The 12,829-nt window shown below is 34.8% G+C and overlaps 1 protein-coding gene across 2 annotated transcripts in view; it reads left to right on the top strand.

Moving 5' to 3' along the window:
• The window catches only part of SLC30A9 (solute carrier family 30 member 9), a 45,773-nt gene extending 34,653 nt beyond the window's left edge, over nt 1–11,120 (top strand). For both annotated transcript variants that reach the window (XM_075709352.1, XM_075709354.1), the window contains exons 16-18: nt 3,910–4,039; nt 6,457–6,570; nt 8,077–11,120. In XM_075709352.1, coding sequence (XP_075565467.1) covers nt 3,910–4,039; nt 6,457–6,570; nt 8,077–8,121 — 289 coding nt within the window. In that variant the 3' untranslated portion in view covers nt 8,122–11,120. The remainder of the gene's footprint in view (nt 1–3,909; nt 4,040–6,456; nt 6,571–8,076) is intronic.
• The last annotated feature ends 1,709 nt before the right edge of the window (nt 11,121–12,829 follow it).

Below are 12,829 nucleotides of genomic sequence, written 5' to 3'. Positions count from 1 at the left end.
ACTTGCACATTTTCATCAATGTAGCTTTGGGCTTGTAAGAGTTTCAGCATTTTCTTGAAGATTCAAACTCTCCCATTTTCTTAAATGGAGTTGTGTAGTAGTATGTCCTGCTCTTACATTTTTCCTGCTGACACCAAATGTAAAAGTAAAAGCTCCTGAATACTGGTCTGCTTCTAAAGCTGTGACTAATATTTGCTCTTTTTATTGCAGCCTTTCAGGGTTTTCAGCTATCAAACTGTATCTGAGTTCTCAATACAATCCTTTTTGCAGTTGCTGCTTCCCAGAACAGTCCTCCCTTGTTATTTCAGGGAGGGTTTGCAATCTTTTATTTTCAGATGTGTTCTGCCAAATATGAAGGGGATATATTAGGGAATCATTTAGTATTCATCAGAAGGTATTTTAGATCCAAATTGACCAAAGGATCCAGAGGCTCTGATTTCTGCTCCCTCCCCTGCCCCTGTCAGCACCACCACCACTTTTTATTCTAGCAGTAGCTTGCCTGAACATCATGTTCCGCTGCTAATTATAAAATATTTGATTTATCAGAAAATACTAACTGCTGTACTACTAAAATAAATAATCTTTGTGTTGTTGATCTTTTTTTCAGCTAAATCTTGATGATTTTTTTTAACAGGGTTGTTTGACAAGACTTATGTTCCCTAAAACCTTAATGACTGAAGTTAATGCTCTTAATATATAATTTTTTTTCCCCCTTTTTCACATTTTTTCCTTGGGTTGTCAGGTGAAGTTGTCTTTAGTTAAATGGATTGCCTTATTTGCTGCTCTTAATTTTGGCACAGTGTTGTTAATCTAATCTTTTTTTTTTTTAATTCTCATCAGTATTGCAAGATGAAAAATTAATTTGCTTTCACAGTTATTCTTAGTTCTTTTTACTCTTGAATGTAAGTTATGGAGCCTGCTGAATTAGCAGCATTCTTTTTCATTTTAAATATCCAGTATGCTTTTCTGCTACTAATAGGGAAATGCTTTGTTGTACTAATATATTGTTTTGCTTTTTTGGACCAAGAAAACAATGATTATTGCATGTTTCTGCCCATTCCGTATCATCAGTAACAATTTTACCATTTCCATCTAGTAGCAGGCTTGTTTCCAGGTTATCCTTTGGTTTTGCTATACTTAAAAAATGTTGGTTTGTATCACACACAATGCCTTTTTTTATGCTTCTCCTATCAGTTTGCTGGACTTCCTAATTTCTTTTTTAGGCTCATGGCTATTTATTTCCCTTTTCTTTTCATTTTGCTTGGTAATTTCTATTTGTAGCCTTTATTTCATCTGTGATCCAGAATGGGCTTTCAGTCAGAGTTGTTCTCAGCTGGAAAATTATTTTATTTTTTGCTATACAAACATTTGATTCTTAACTCTCATTCACACCTTTGGTGCCTAAATCTTTCTTGTGTTCAGCTTAACTGAAGTGTAGGAGATTAGGCTTTCAGAACTGTGAAATAAAATACATGATGTGGTACAGACTGTCCTGATTCTGTTCTTATGGAATGTAATCACAGATCCCTAGGCATAAACTATTCTTAGTGACAGTTTCATCTTTAATTTTTACTTCATTGTAACAGCTATTGGGTAATTATGCTACTGTTGTGCTGGAAAATCTGTCATTCCGGTTTGGAGGGGGGAAAAAAAAAGGATTACAACTGATGGCTCAAAAGCAATAACTTGATGTCCTCTGACAAATTTTTCTTTAATGTGAAACTTGCTCTTTTTTAGATTGAATTGGTGGTGTCTACTAGCCATCCAGAAGCTTCCATAAGCAAGCTTTGTAGCTTAAGTTTTAGCATACACATTTGTATTTTTGAATTATTAGTGATTTTTCTCTTCCTGACTCACTGTCTTATCTTTCCTGGACAGATTATATGCAGTAAGGTAGACTTTTTTTCTTCACATTTACAGAATATGCATCATTCCACTGAATTTTATCAGGTTACTGCTTAATGAGAATCTCAAATATCTCTTGTTATCTTCTTGCTTAGCTCCGATAGGCACTTGATATATCTTCCAACATTTTTGAATCACATGGATGCAAATTCTCTTCAGTAACCCTCACTGAACCACATCCGTTATCTCAAATACCCTCTTGTGTGAGGAGGTAGTTTGATGCTGGTTGGGTTACTCCAGTTAATACTGTTTTGATTTGGTAGCTTCCCACGGAATAGCTTTGTAAATTTGATTGGAGCTGGAAATTCTTTATTGCTACCAGCAAGCTGATAGTTCTTTTAATCTGCTTAAATGTTTACTAAGATGTATTTTTCAGTGTCTCTATATTTAGTTCAGGTTCTATTTCTTTTTTAATGTGCTTACCCCTCCTCCAGCCCGAGTATTACAAGAAATATTCTATAAACATTTCCTGTGACTGTTCATCTTAAATTTCTGCCTCCTGTTTTTTGTCGACTGTTCGCTCTAGCAGACTACTTCAGAAATATATGCCTTCGGCTTTCTTCCTGCACTGCCTGTGAAGTTAGTTCTGATTTATAAACATTCAGATGAGAAGAAACATTTCTAGTTGGGAAGAGTAAATTTGCTTAAGACAAAGGGCATGCTAAATTTAAAGATGCTGTGAAATTGCACAACTTAGTAAAATGAATGGGGGAGAAAAGTTTAGTACTTTCCATCAAGTGAGCTTTATTGCTGAATCTAAATTTTGTGTTAGAATTTAAAAATTGTCAAGATTGCATTTTTCTGTTAATAAAGCCAAAGTCTTTGGATTATTTTATAGTTGACCTCAGATGCTTGTTTTGCTTTGGCAATGTCAGAAGAAAGAATTTCAAAAATTTGAAACTTCTTGGTGATTTATGCCCCATATTTTAGTCTCCACTTTTTTCTGGCCTTGATGGAAAGGTGTGGAAGCTTACTCTGTAGTGGCAATTTTAAAATCTACTTAGCTTTAAAGATAAACTAAGTTTGTGTTAATCTACTTGGAAAAAAACATAGATTATTTTATTTTATGATTTCATTTTATATTTATTCCACTGTTGAAATGCACCACAATATGTCTGGGTCCTGAGTTTGCTTCATATTTTATTATCCCTGAAAAATAGAGGGCTTTTTGTTTATTACTTATGTTTACACATCATGGAGTTTATCTAACAAACTGGAACAAAACTATGCTATAGAAAAACAGAAGTTTTCAAAGGACCAAAACATAAGCCTGTTGCAACATTCATGTTCTAGTATCTATTAGGGACCTTTAAATAAATATACATTTTCACCATTTACAAACAGCTGTAATGTGATTAGTTGTGATCAATAATTAAGTATGATCAAAAATGAGTTCCAGACACAATATCCTTAACTTTTTTTTACATCAGATGTAACTTTGAATAGAAAATTCTCCAAAAGGTCATGCCTTTACAAATTCTATTTATCTAGGAAAGAACACGTCTGTAATTGCAATGTGTGCTTTCAGTAATTGACAATAGATTATTGTTCCTTACCTCAGAATTGAGGGTACTTAAAGATTATTAAACAGTGTCATGTATATGCACAAAAACTTTTGTGCAGTAGCAAATAAGTTGAACTTAAAAGTTGAACTCGGAATAGGGAAGTTCTCACTTTCTATTGTGGGATGGGGTGGGTTTTTTTTACACTATTAGTCTAGTTCTAAATCTGTGATGCTTCTTGTAGTCTGTCTTTTATTGCAGTGAGCCTTTTATAATGTATTGGTGTAGCAGATACCTGTGGAAGTGGTATAACCGGTTAAATATAAATCAGTATTTAATGGAAGTGTGTGAATCCAAAATGAGGATATGTTAGTCAAAGGCAGTAGCCTTTTAAAATTACAGGATCATTTTACTGTGATGATATTGCTAACATCAGAAGTCAAACGAGCTAGTTGTTTGTTTTATGTTGTTCTACATTTTCTTTAAAAATTATGTGTTTCAGAGCAATTCATGATGTTAAAGCCACAGACATGGGAATGAGCAAAGTGAGATTCAAGGCAGAAGTAGACTTCGATGGACGGGTTGTTACTCGTTCTTACCTGGAAAAACAAGACATTGAACAGCTGCTACAAGTATGTTTAAAAAATTATTCTATAACTTCCAGTATTTGATATATACTTTCCAATTTCAAGTATGATTAAACCCAAGATTTTTCAAGTAGGTGAGATATATTCCCCTCCTCATTTTGAAGGATTGCAGATGTTTTTACTTCATATTAGTGTGTTAAATATCTGTACATGTAAATATCATGTGCTGCTGAAATAGAGCAACTTCTGGGCTGAGTAGGGCAGCACTTCTGGGTAGGAGGAGGGCAGATATTTTTTTTATTCAATTTTTTGTAAGAAAAATACAGATTTGTCTAAAACAATTTTGATGAGAACGTAATTCTTCCAATAAATTTTTATTGAATTACAAGATTAGTTAAAAATGGAAACCTGCCACTTGAGAATAAGCATCTGTTTTGGCAGAGCCATTCGCCTTGTGTGCTGAAGATGCAGTGTTGCGGTTTACAGATCCTGCCATTCAGACTAGGCTTGAATATGGATTGCTTGTATCACATGACTTAGCATTTTGTCAGTGTTTAACAATTAACCACCCTTAAGTAAGTGTCTGTCTTGGATTTTAGTGTCATTCAGAGTAGCTTTTCTTAATCCCTCTCTTCAATATAGAAATGCGAAACTGCTTTCAGGTGGATTCTACATGGCAAAGCTATGAAGTATGAAGTAAAGAATAATCTATCTAAATAACAACGAGAGGTTTAAATGGGCAAAACGTTTTGCTTGCTTACCCATTTGCACCAGTATCTTGCTTATATACATTTGTTTGTGTACCTACAAGATTTCTTTCTTTGCTACCCTTACAAAATGGAAGGTAGATGTCAGATGTCTGTATTTTATATCTGTCCGTTAAACACGACCTAGAAGTTATCCGAGTTTACATTTAAATTACTGCAATTTTTTAAACCATCAGTTAGTGTCCCAGTTTTTAACAAGTACTGCCCTTTAATGTCAAAATAAGAATGTATGCATATAATATAGTGCAATAAGTGATCTGTTCATGTATTGGATTGCAATTTAGTACATTTTTGAGAGGAAGAGTGCTGTCAGCTTTGTACAACTCGGGCACTGCCGGTTTGCTTGTTTTTATATTGTTGAGTCTCATTTGCTTTGCTGTTGCAGCTGTTTAGTATGCTACTTTTCTTTTCAAAGGCTTTGCTAGCTTTTGTTCTTTACCCACTGTTCCCTTTGGTGATTGCATACAACCATTGCTGGTCTTCCAACTAGTATTGTTGGGAAAGTTCTTCCTGATTGTTTTTAGGTTGGCAACTGTTTCTTACATGGGACATTGTAGTTTCATGTAGTAACCTCGTGTCAGCTATAAAACCATTGTTGAAGGATAGCTCCTTTCAGCAGGACTCAGCCACCCGCAGTCAAGGGCAGACATAGTGCTTGCCTTTTGATCTATAGTTTTTCAAGCAACTAGCTCAGTCAGCTGGCATTGCTATCAACATTACTCTTTCTAAAGTTGTGAAATATTTGTTGAAATGCTGTCATTCAGATTAATCTTGTTTCTTTTCCTTGTTAGACTTGCCATGATCGTAGTCCTAGGTTATTGTGGTTGGGATATCTTTTAAGCTTACTCAATTGCATTATTCCTCTTCAGTTTTGGGGGGGGAGAGAAATGGATGTTGTGTTGTAGCAAGAAGAATTAGCTATTTAATAATTACTCTGTCTGTTAGTAATAACCTATTTGTCGTAAACATACTGCAGCTGTATCGCCTAAACTATGGCTGAGATACTACAGCGCAAGTGGCTTCTGGCCAGCTTGGTGTGAGACCTCTAAGGAAAGCTCATGATAATGCTCTAATATGCTCTTTGGTGCTTCTGATGTCTGTGGTTTTTTGGAGGGAGGAGCATAGCATCCTATCTTAACCTCATTCCTTCATTCTCATATGCTGTGGGTCTCCTAGTCTGAGTTCCTATCAACTATCTTTGAGTTTTTGATGTTATGGAGGAACCATATTTACAGAAGCATTCGTAGTAATCCTTGTGGATTTTCAGATGAGTTGGCAATGTGATGCCCAGAGTAAGCAGTGTAATGGAAGAGCAAGAATGTATGAAAATGAGGAAAGAATACACAGGGGTACCCTGCTCTGCCTTGCTGTGAGCAGGGGATACCCCAGAAACTTCTAGAAAATAAATTCTCTAAACTTATTTGGAAAATAAAAATGGAAATCAATTAAAGATAGAAGAAGGTTTTATATCAAGTGCAGGTGTAATGGTAAGCCAGCTGTTTTCATTGAATAGATGCTGCTCTTCTGTGTCTTTGAGACATAAGAACAGATGATGTTTTGAAAGGAAATGGCAAAAGCTGCAAAGTGTTTGGTGTTGTGTCCCCCCTGCACCTGAAATATGTCAGCTCCCTCTGTAGTGTTATTCCTTTCTTTTCTTTCCCTCATCTCAACTTCTTAAATTTGGTTTCTTGCTAGGAAATTCAACAAGTGAAAACCCTTGAAGAATTAGAAGCCTTCATGCTTAAGCATGGTGAGAATATCATTGACACACTGGGAGCTGAAGTAGACAGACTTGAGAAGGACCTAAAGGTAAAATTTAGCTGCTTATTAGGGATTGCTTATTCTGTGATATATTTTAAACAATATCACTGCATCTGCTTTTTGGGATTTTGGTTGTAAATATGGGAGAGGGGAAGAGGTTGATAATCCTAATGCAAATGATTCTTCTTATTAACTTAAGTTCTGACCAGTAGCAAGCCCTTCCTTTGCCATTGATACATTTGTTAGGTATTTTGTTCAATTTTATACCACTGTAGAACAGTATTTTCATGAAATGACATCTGATTGTGTCTTTGTTACTCTATTCACAGATTGTCAGGTTATTTACAGGCTGATGAATTCTGTTCTGGTTGTAAAGAAGCAAATTTCAATTTTATTTTTTTATTTCTTTTTAAATTTGGTACTTAGCATTGTAGCAAATGTATCAGTGTGTGATGAGGGCTTTATTCAACATTTTTTGCTCTTGTTGAAGCAGTACAGTGTTTACTTCTTTTATAAGCCTGTCATAACTTTATCATTACTTTTTCATTCTGGGATTTAAATATCCTTTGGAGGCAACAAAGGATAGTTTCCATTTCTAATTTTATAATTATATTGTGGCTGTTAAATCTTAGCTTTTCTGACATGAATACAGAACTATAAGTACACTGAATGCCAGACAAATACAGTCCTGTCACGACTGCCTTTTCCAGTCATCAGGAGACACTGCTCAAGAGCATGTCTGTTCTTGCTTATTATATTTGATAAATATTCTGGTTTTAGTTTCTATCCCTAGAGTGGTGCTGTTTAAAAATAAAAATATTATTTTTGAGTTTAATTGCACCAGCAGGTCCAGTTCTTCATGGTTTTTGAGGAGTAGGATCATGACTAATTATTTTATAAACATGAAGACTGTTTTTTGGTGTAGGGCAGGGATTTTAGTGATTGTGTTGCTGTTGAATATGCTTTACTAAATATGCTAGTCAGATTCACATGCTGGATGACTTCGAAGTTGGTGGTGACTTTTAGTAAACCTCTCATGGACTATGCGATCCATGTAATGACAATAACGTATTTCTACAATATCAGAAGATGTATATTTCTTAATAGAAACGCTATTTTGAATCTCTATAAATAGCTTCAATGGCATAGAACAAATTATTTCAGCAATCTTATCCATTATTCAGGAAAGTATCTGTTAAAACTTTCTTGGTGAGAGAGATATATGTTTATTTGGACAGTTTTATACATAAACTAACTGCCTTCTTAAAATCAAGAGAACCGCTTCATACTTTATAAAGCATAAGAACTAATTTATCTGTGATGTTGAAAAGTATTTGTCAAATAAGATGATGACTTAGCCTTGAAAAATTGCTTATAGTATGGGCAATGTTTGTTGAAGCTATTCCTCATTTTAAAATAGTCCCTATGTTACCAGAAAAGGGGATTTGTTATCCAGTTGCCAACATCATACCAGAAATACATTATTTGTATCCATGTGCAAAAATGTGTTTGAATATTTTCAGTAATTTTTTTTTTTAAATTATTTTATTTCAGCAACGAAATCCTGATGTTCGTCATGTGGATTTGGAGATACTATAGACTTGGCAGAAGAAATCTTCAGGTTGCTACCATTTTGGAAGGAAGTCATGCAAAGGGCTGAAAAGCTTCTGAAATTGCAGTGACCTCAGCTCCATACCTCGCTTACTTTTGCTGTAGGCTTCCTGGACTGTTAGCACGGCTGCTGTTTCTGGAAGAGCACTAAACTCGCAGACAAAAATTTCCATAGCAGAATCAATTTTGAAAAGCTACTTGACTTAAATTCCACAGGAGAGTCTGTCAGAGTATATTTACTGCAATTCAGAACTTAAGACTTGAGGTTTAGTGAAGCAAATATAGCTGCCTGAAAACATAGAACACAGTTTTTCCATTTGTGTCCCTTTGCAGTCAGTTTGCACTTCTTTAGTTTCTTTCAAGATATCATTAAAGGTTCTTGGGAGATAATAAGATTAGCTAGGAAGAGTTTGTTCCAGTGGAACCTGCCAACCTTAAACTAATTATAATATTTCAACTGTGTGATTGTTGCACAGTTTTTCTTTTCTATGAGAGAAATTCTTTCAAACAGGCGCTGGCCTTCTCTCAAGTACCATGACCTGGAAACCTGCTTTTTGCCACTGTTGTGATTACCAGCCACACTTCGGAAAAATAAGGTTTTTCTCCTCAGTGGAGTCAGCTGTATGTGGTTAGCCAGAGTATGTTAAGTTACTGTGAAGAAATTACTGTGTAGAGATTTCAGTGAACTTTCTCTGTTTAAGTTTTGTTCTTTTTTCCCCTACTTTGACACTTGTTCTCTTATTTGTAAGTATTTTCAGATGTAATCTGGGAGATATTTATGGTAGCGCTTATTAAAAGTTACCTGGCATTTTTGGCTTTTTATACTTCTAATAGGCTGTATTGCCAGATACGGTCTTTGCTAGAAGGTGTAAGAGATGTAGCTGGAAGTTACAGTAGTAAAGAAATGTATTAGAACTATTTATAATTAAAAAAATGAATACATTGTATTTTTAATTTATTTACCTCTAGACATTACTTGTTACCTGAATTCTAAACCGCTTACTTTGTGTTTTTTAAGAATTCACCTTGCTTGTTTGGGAAAGTAAAGTAATTCTTTCATTGGTCCTTAACAGTCCTGAGATAAGTGCTTAGAGTTTATAACTTTGAAATGTGCAATTCTAGCACTGTGTATAATCGTCCTGAAGGCTTTCTGCAACAGGCACCAAGTTGTACCAGATTCTTTGAGACCCAGTCTTTATTAATAAGGCCATGAATACTGATTGTGCAAGTTGAAATATAAGTGAAATAATTGCATATAAATAAGTCTGAGGAAAATCCTTTATGCACTTTAATATATTTCAGTAAAATGATAATTGCTCATGGGTGAGAGGTGGTAATAAGACCCTCCTAGTGACTCAGTTGCTGAGTAATGACTGACTTCCTGAAAGAAGAAATGTTGATATAAAACACAAGTCTTCAAAAATCAATTTAAGATTAAATTATAAGCATTGCAGCAAATAATAGTTGTGGAGACCAATATGTCCAGATTTGACTAAAAGCTTTTTAGAAATTTTTTTTTTCATACTAAGTGTCACTTACCAGTGAATTATGAGAATTTAAAATAGCATGCCTTTTGACAACTGCAAAGCACTTTGCATGCTGGTCATTTTAAGTAGAGCAACATTCCAGAGTTTAGTTACAGATGGGACTTCACATACAGTAATTGTGGGTGAAGGGGTCTCTTTAGTACCCTTGTCCATAATCCCTATTCACTGGTGGCTTCTTTATAGCATGTTAGCTTATTATGGCAGCTTGCTTCATCTGGTTTTCTCCTATTGTAGAACTAGTTAGTATATTTAAGCCTGAAGATTTCAAATGCAGTTTAAAGGTAATTTGGAAGTGTACTGTATCAAGAAAGTACAGCCTATTTTAGCACATTATAAATCATTTACCTTTTCTCCTCACCCTTCCATGTAAACTTCATCTCATCTCAGTATGCACTCTGCTGCTGTTAGTCTTGTTCATGAAGAGCACTGGAATCTGATAATACATACCCTCTTTCCTTATTCCTAGAAATATTTATATGGATTTTGAATTTGAATAAACACTTTAATAAATCCGTTATTCCAGAAATCTTAAAGACCTGAAGAGAAGTAAAACTGGGAAAAAGTTCTTACTGGGGAGGTTAGTGGAGAGAGCCAACATGATCAAAGTGGTTTGTATGGTGGAGTTACTGATGAGCGAGTGGTGTGTTAGTATGCACTTTGCAGGGCAGAAATTTCACTGAGAGGTTAGTAAATGTTATCTCAATACCAAAGTGTTCCCGTATCTTGTTTAAGAGGAGGCATGAGTTTATATTCTTACAGGGCATCTGCTCCAAAAGCCTATAAAAAATGTTTTCTTACTCATCAGAGCTGCAACTCGTATGAATTCTGATCTTAATTTCCTTGTCTGAGTCTCAGAAGCATACCCATCCACATACCTTTTGTTTGTATTCCAAGATAAAATTCAGATCCTTGTCTCCCAGTTACGTTACTGATTATAGCATCACAATATGTTAAATTTAAGAAGCCAGAACTTGAATGTTTTTGGGTACGTAACAGTTGTGTAGTTTGAGGACCTAGTTCCATTTTTAAGAACGACCTGGATGGTGATGTACCACAAAAACGTGGGCAGACTGGTTTTGGCAGTACCTTGTAAGTTTACATGTCTTGCAGTTGGATGAAAATACCGATTCATCGAGCCTGTAAGGTTGGAAAAGAAAAGTAATTCCAAGATGTTACATTTTAATATAATTTACAGATTGTTTTTAACAGTTTTGACATTCTTACTGTTTTTTTTCTTAACTGTCTTTATGATCTAAAACTTGAGGTGATGTGGGTCCAGTACTTTCTTTACTTTTAGTGGTTTTGGGTAAGGTGTTTAGCTAATACATTTACATGATAGACTCCTCAGAATTAATGAAAACTTACGAAGTGTGGAGGAGTGAATTTTTTCTTTATCAAAAATGCAATTACATAATGTTTCTTTTAGGTTAATTTTAAGGAAAAGGAGTGAGGATTTAGTTTACATATATTCTAGGATTTTTTCATTAAGGTGTGGTCTTTTAAAATAAATTATTTTTGGAGACTCGCCTTGCAGGTTCTATTTTTTCAAATTGTGTTCAACGTATTACTGCCCTCTGCTTTGTGAAAGATTGCTTATGTGTTGCGTAATGTCTCGTAATTCCGTAAAACTTGCGATGTTTGAAAAAATTGTCTTAGTGTTCCAATATACTGAGTGATCTTAATGTATTTTAAGTCAGAGTTGGCTGGACACTAATAATACATGTTTTCCTATAGAATTTGTTTTTCTATAAAAGGTAAAATTCTGAAGTGATTATCTTTCCTCCATGAATCAATTTCGAGTCTAAATTGCCTCCTTTATACACTGTGGAATTTGATATTTGATGTGGTCCCCCTCCTCCCCTCCAATTTCTAAAGCATTTATTAAGCATATTGTAGTAGTAAATACTTTAGTGGACTGCTGTATTGCAGAGGCTGTTTGCCATGTGTTCTGGTCTAGAAGTAGCAGGGACTCAGGGAACAGGAGAACGTATTTTTTAAGGATGAGTTGCATTCTTTATCCTGTGTGACACATACTCACACTGAAGGTTTTTTAGCCTCTGCTTTTTTTCCTTGAATTCCCACAGATTTTGTTATTTTTTTAATAACACTTACTTTTAGAGGAGGAAGCCATTATGAGCATCTGATGTTTTTAATAGCAGGGCTAGGTGTGCTATTCTTGGTCTCTGGATTTTGTACTGTACTTCTTGTTCATTGATCACTGACAATAGTGATTGCTGTTTTGAAAGCTACAAATCATGTTAGCCAAAACTACCAGAGTTTCCTGATTCTGGCAGGTGCATTTTTTTCAGCTATATCCAGAGACTCAGTTTTTATTGAGACACTTTTGCTGGCCCCTCTTTGATAAGGGGGAATGCAGGGAAGAGTTTTAGGTATGTTTTGTCTAGGTAATACACTGATTGCAATTCTGTATTCTCCTTGTTTGTTATCATTTTAGCTGACACATCTTTTTTCCATAACAAAGAAAAAATTATGCATTATGGAAGTACCTCTACTAATGATGAGTATAGAATACAGGCTTTCTGCAAAGAGGTTTTAGGCTTTTGTATATTGGAAGTGTGGCAATTTTTGAAAATTCTCAGTTAAGTAATCCTTTTTCTAAAGTTGATTTAGATGTGTTTCTTACAAAAGAATCCACAGAAGCATATTGTTTAAGATTTGAAAGAAAAGTATTTCATTTTATCGTCATATGCTCTTAAGGCAGTTTGTCTTGGTAGAATAGAACAATTGATTAATATTGACTACTTCTGTTCTTATTGTTAGCCCTGAACAGAGAGGACAACTAACATCTCTCTTGCAGTTTACCTGCTTAATGTAAATGAGAAGTCAAGGTGTACCAAGAATTTTTTTTTTTTTTTTTGTAGAGGGGTTGCGTAGCTTAAGTAAGTATTTTTTTCCTTCCTTGTTAGTGAGGCACAAATAATTAAGATCAAAAGTAGACTATATTGTGTATAAAAAGAAATAGGAATCCAGGCTTTAAAGCACAATAGTCAGATTTTGAAATGCGTGTCCTTTGAGGAAAATAGAATGTGCCAGGAGCTCTAAGTGGTTGTATGGACTATAGAAACTGCAGTCAATCAGGCTTTCCTGAAGCAAAAGAAAAGAAACTGTAACAAAGTGTGTGGTAAAAA

The sequence above is a fragment of the Pelecanus crispus genome, chromosome 4, assembly GCF_030463565.1.
Source record: "Pelecanus crispus isolate bPelCri1 chromosome 4, bPelCri1.pri, whole genome shotgun sequence".
NCBI lineage: Eukaryota > Metazoa > Chordata > Aves > Pelecaniformes > Pelecanidae > Pelecanus > Pelecanus crispus.
This window is presented reverse-complemented; position numbering and strand designations above follow the sequence as displayed.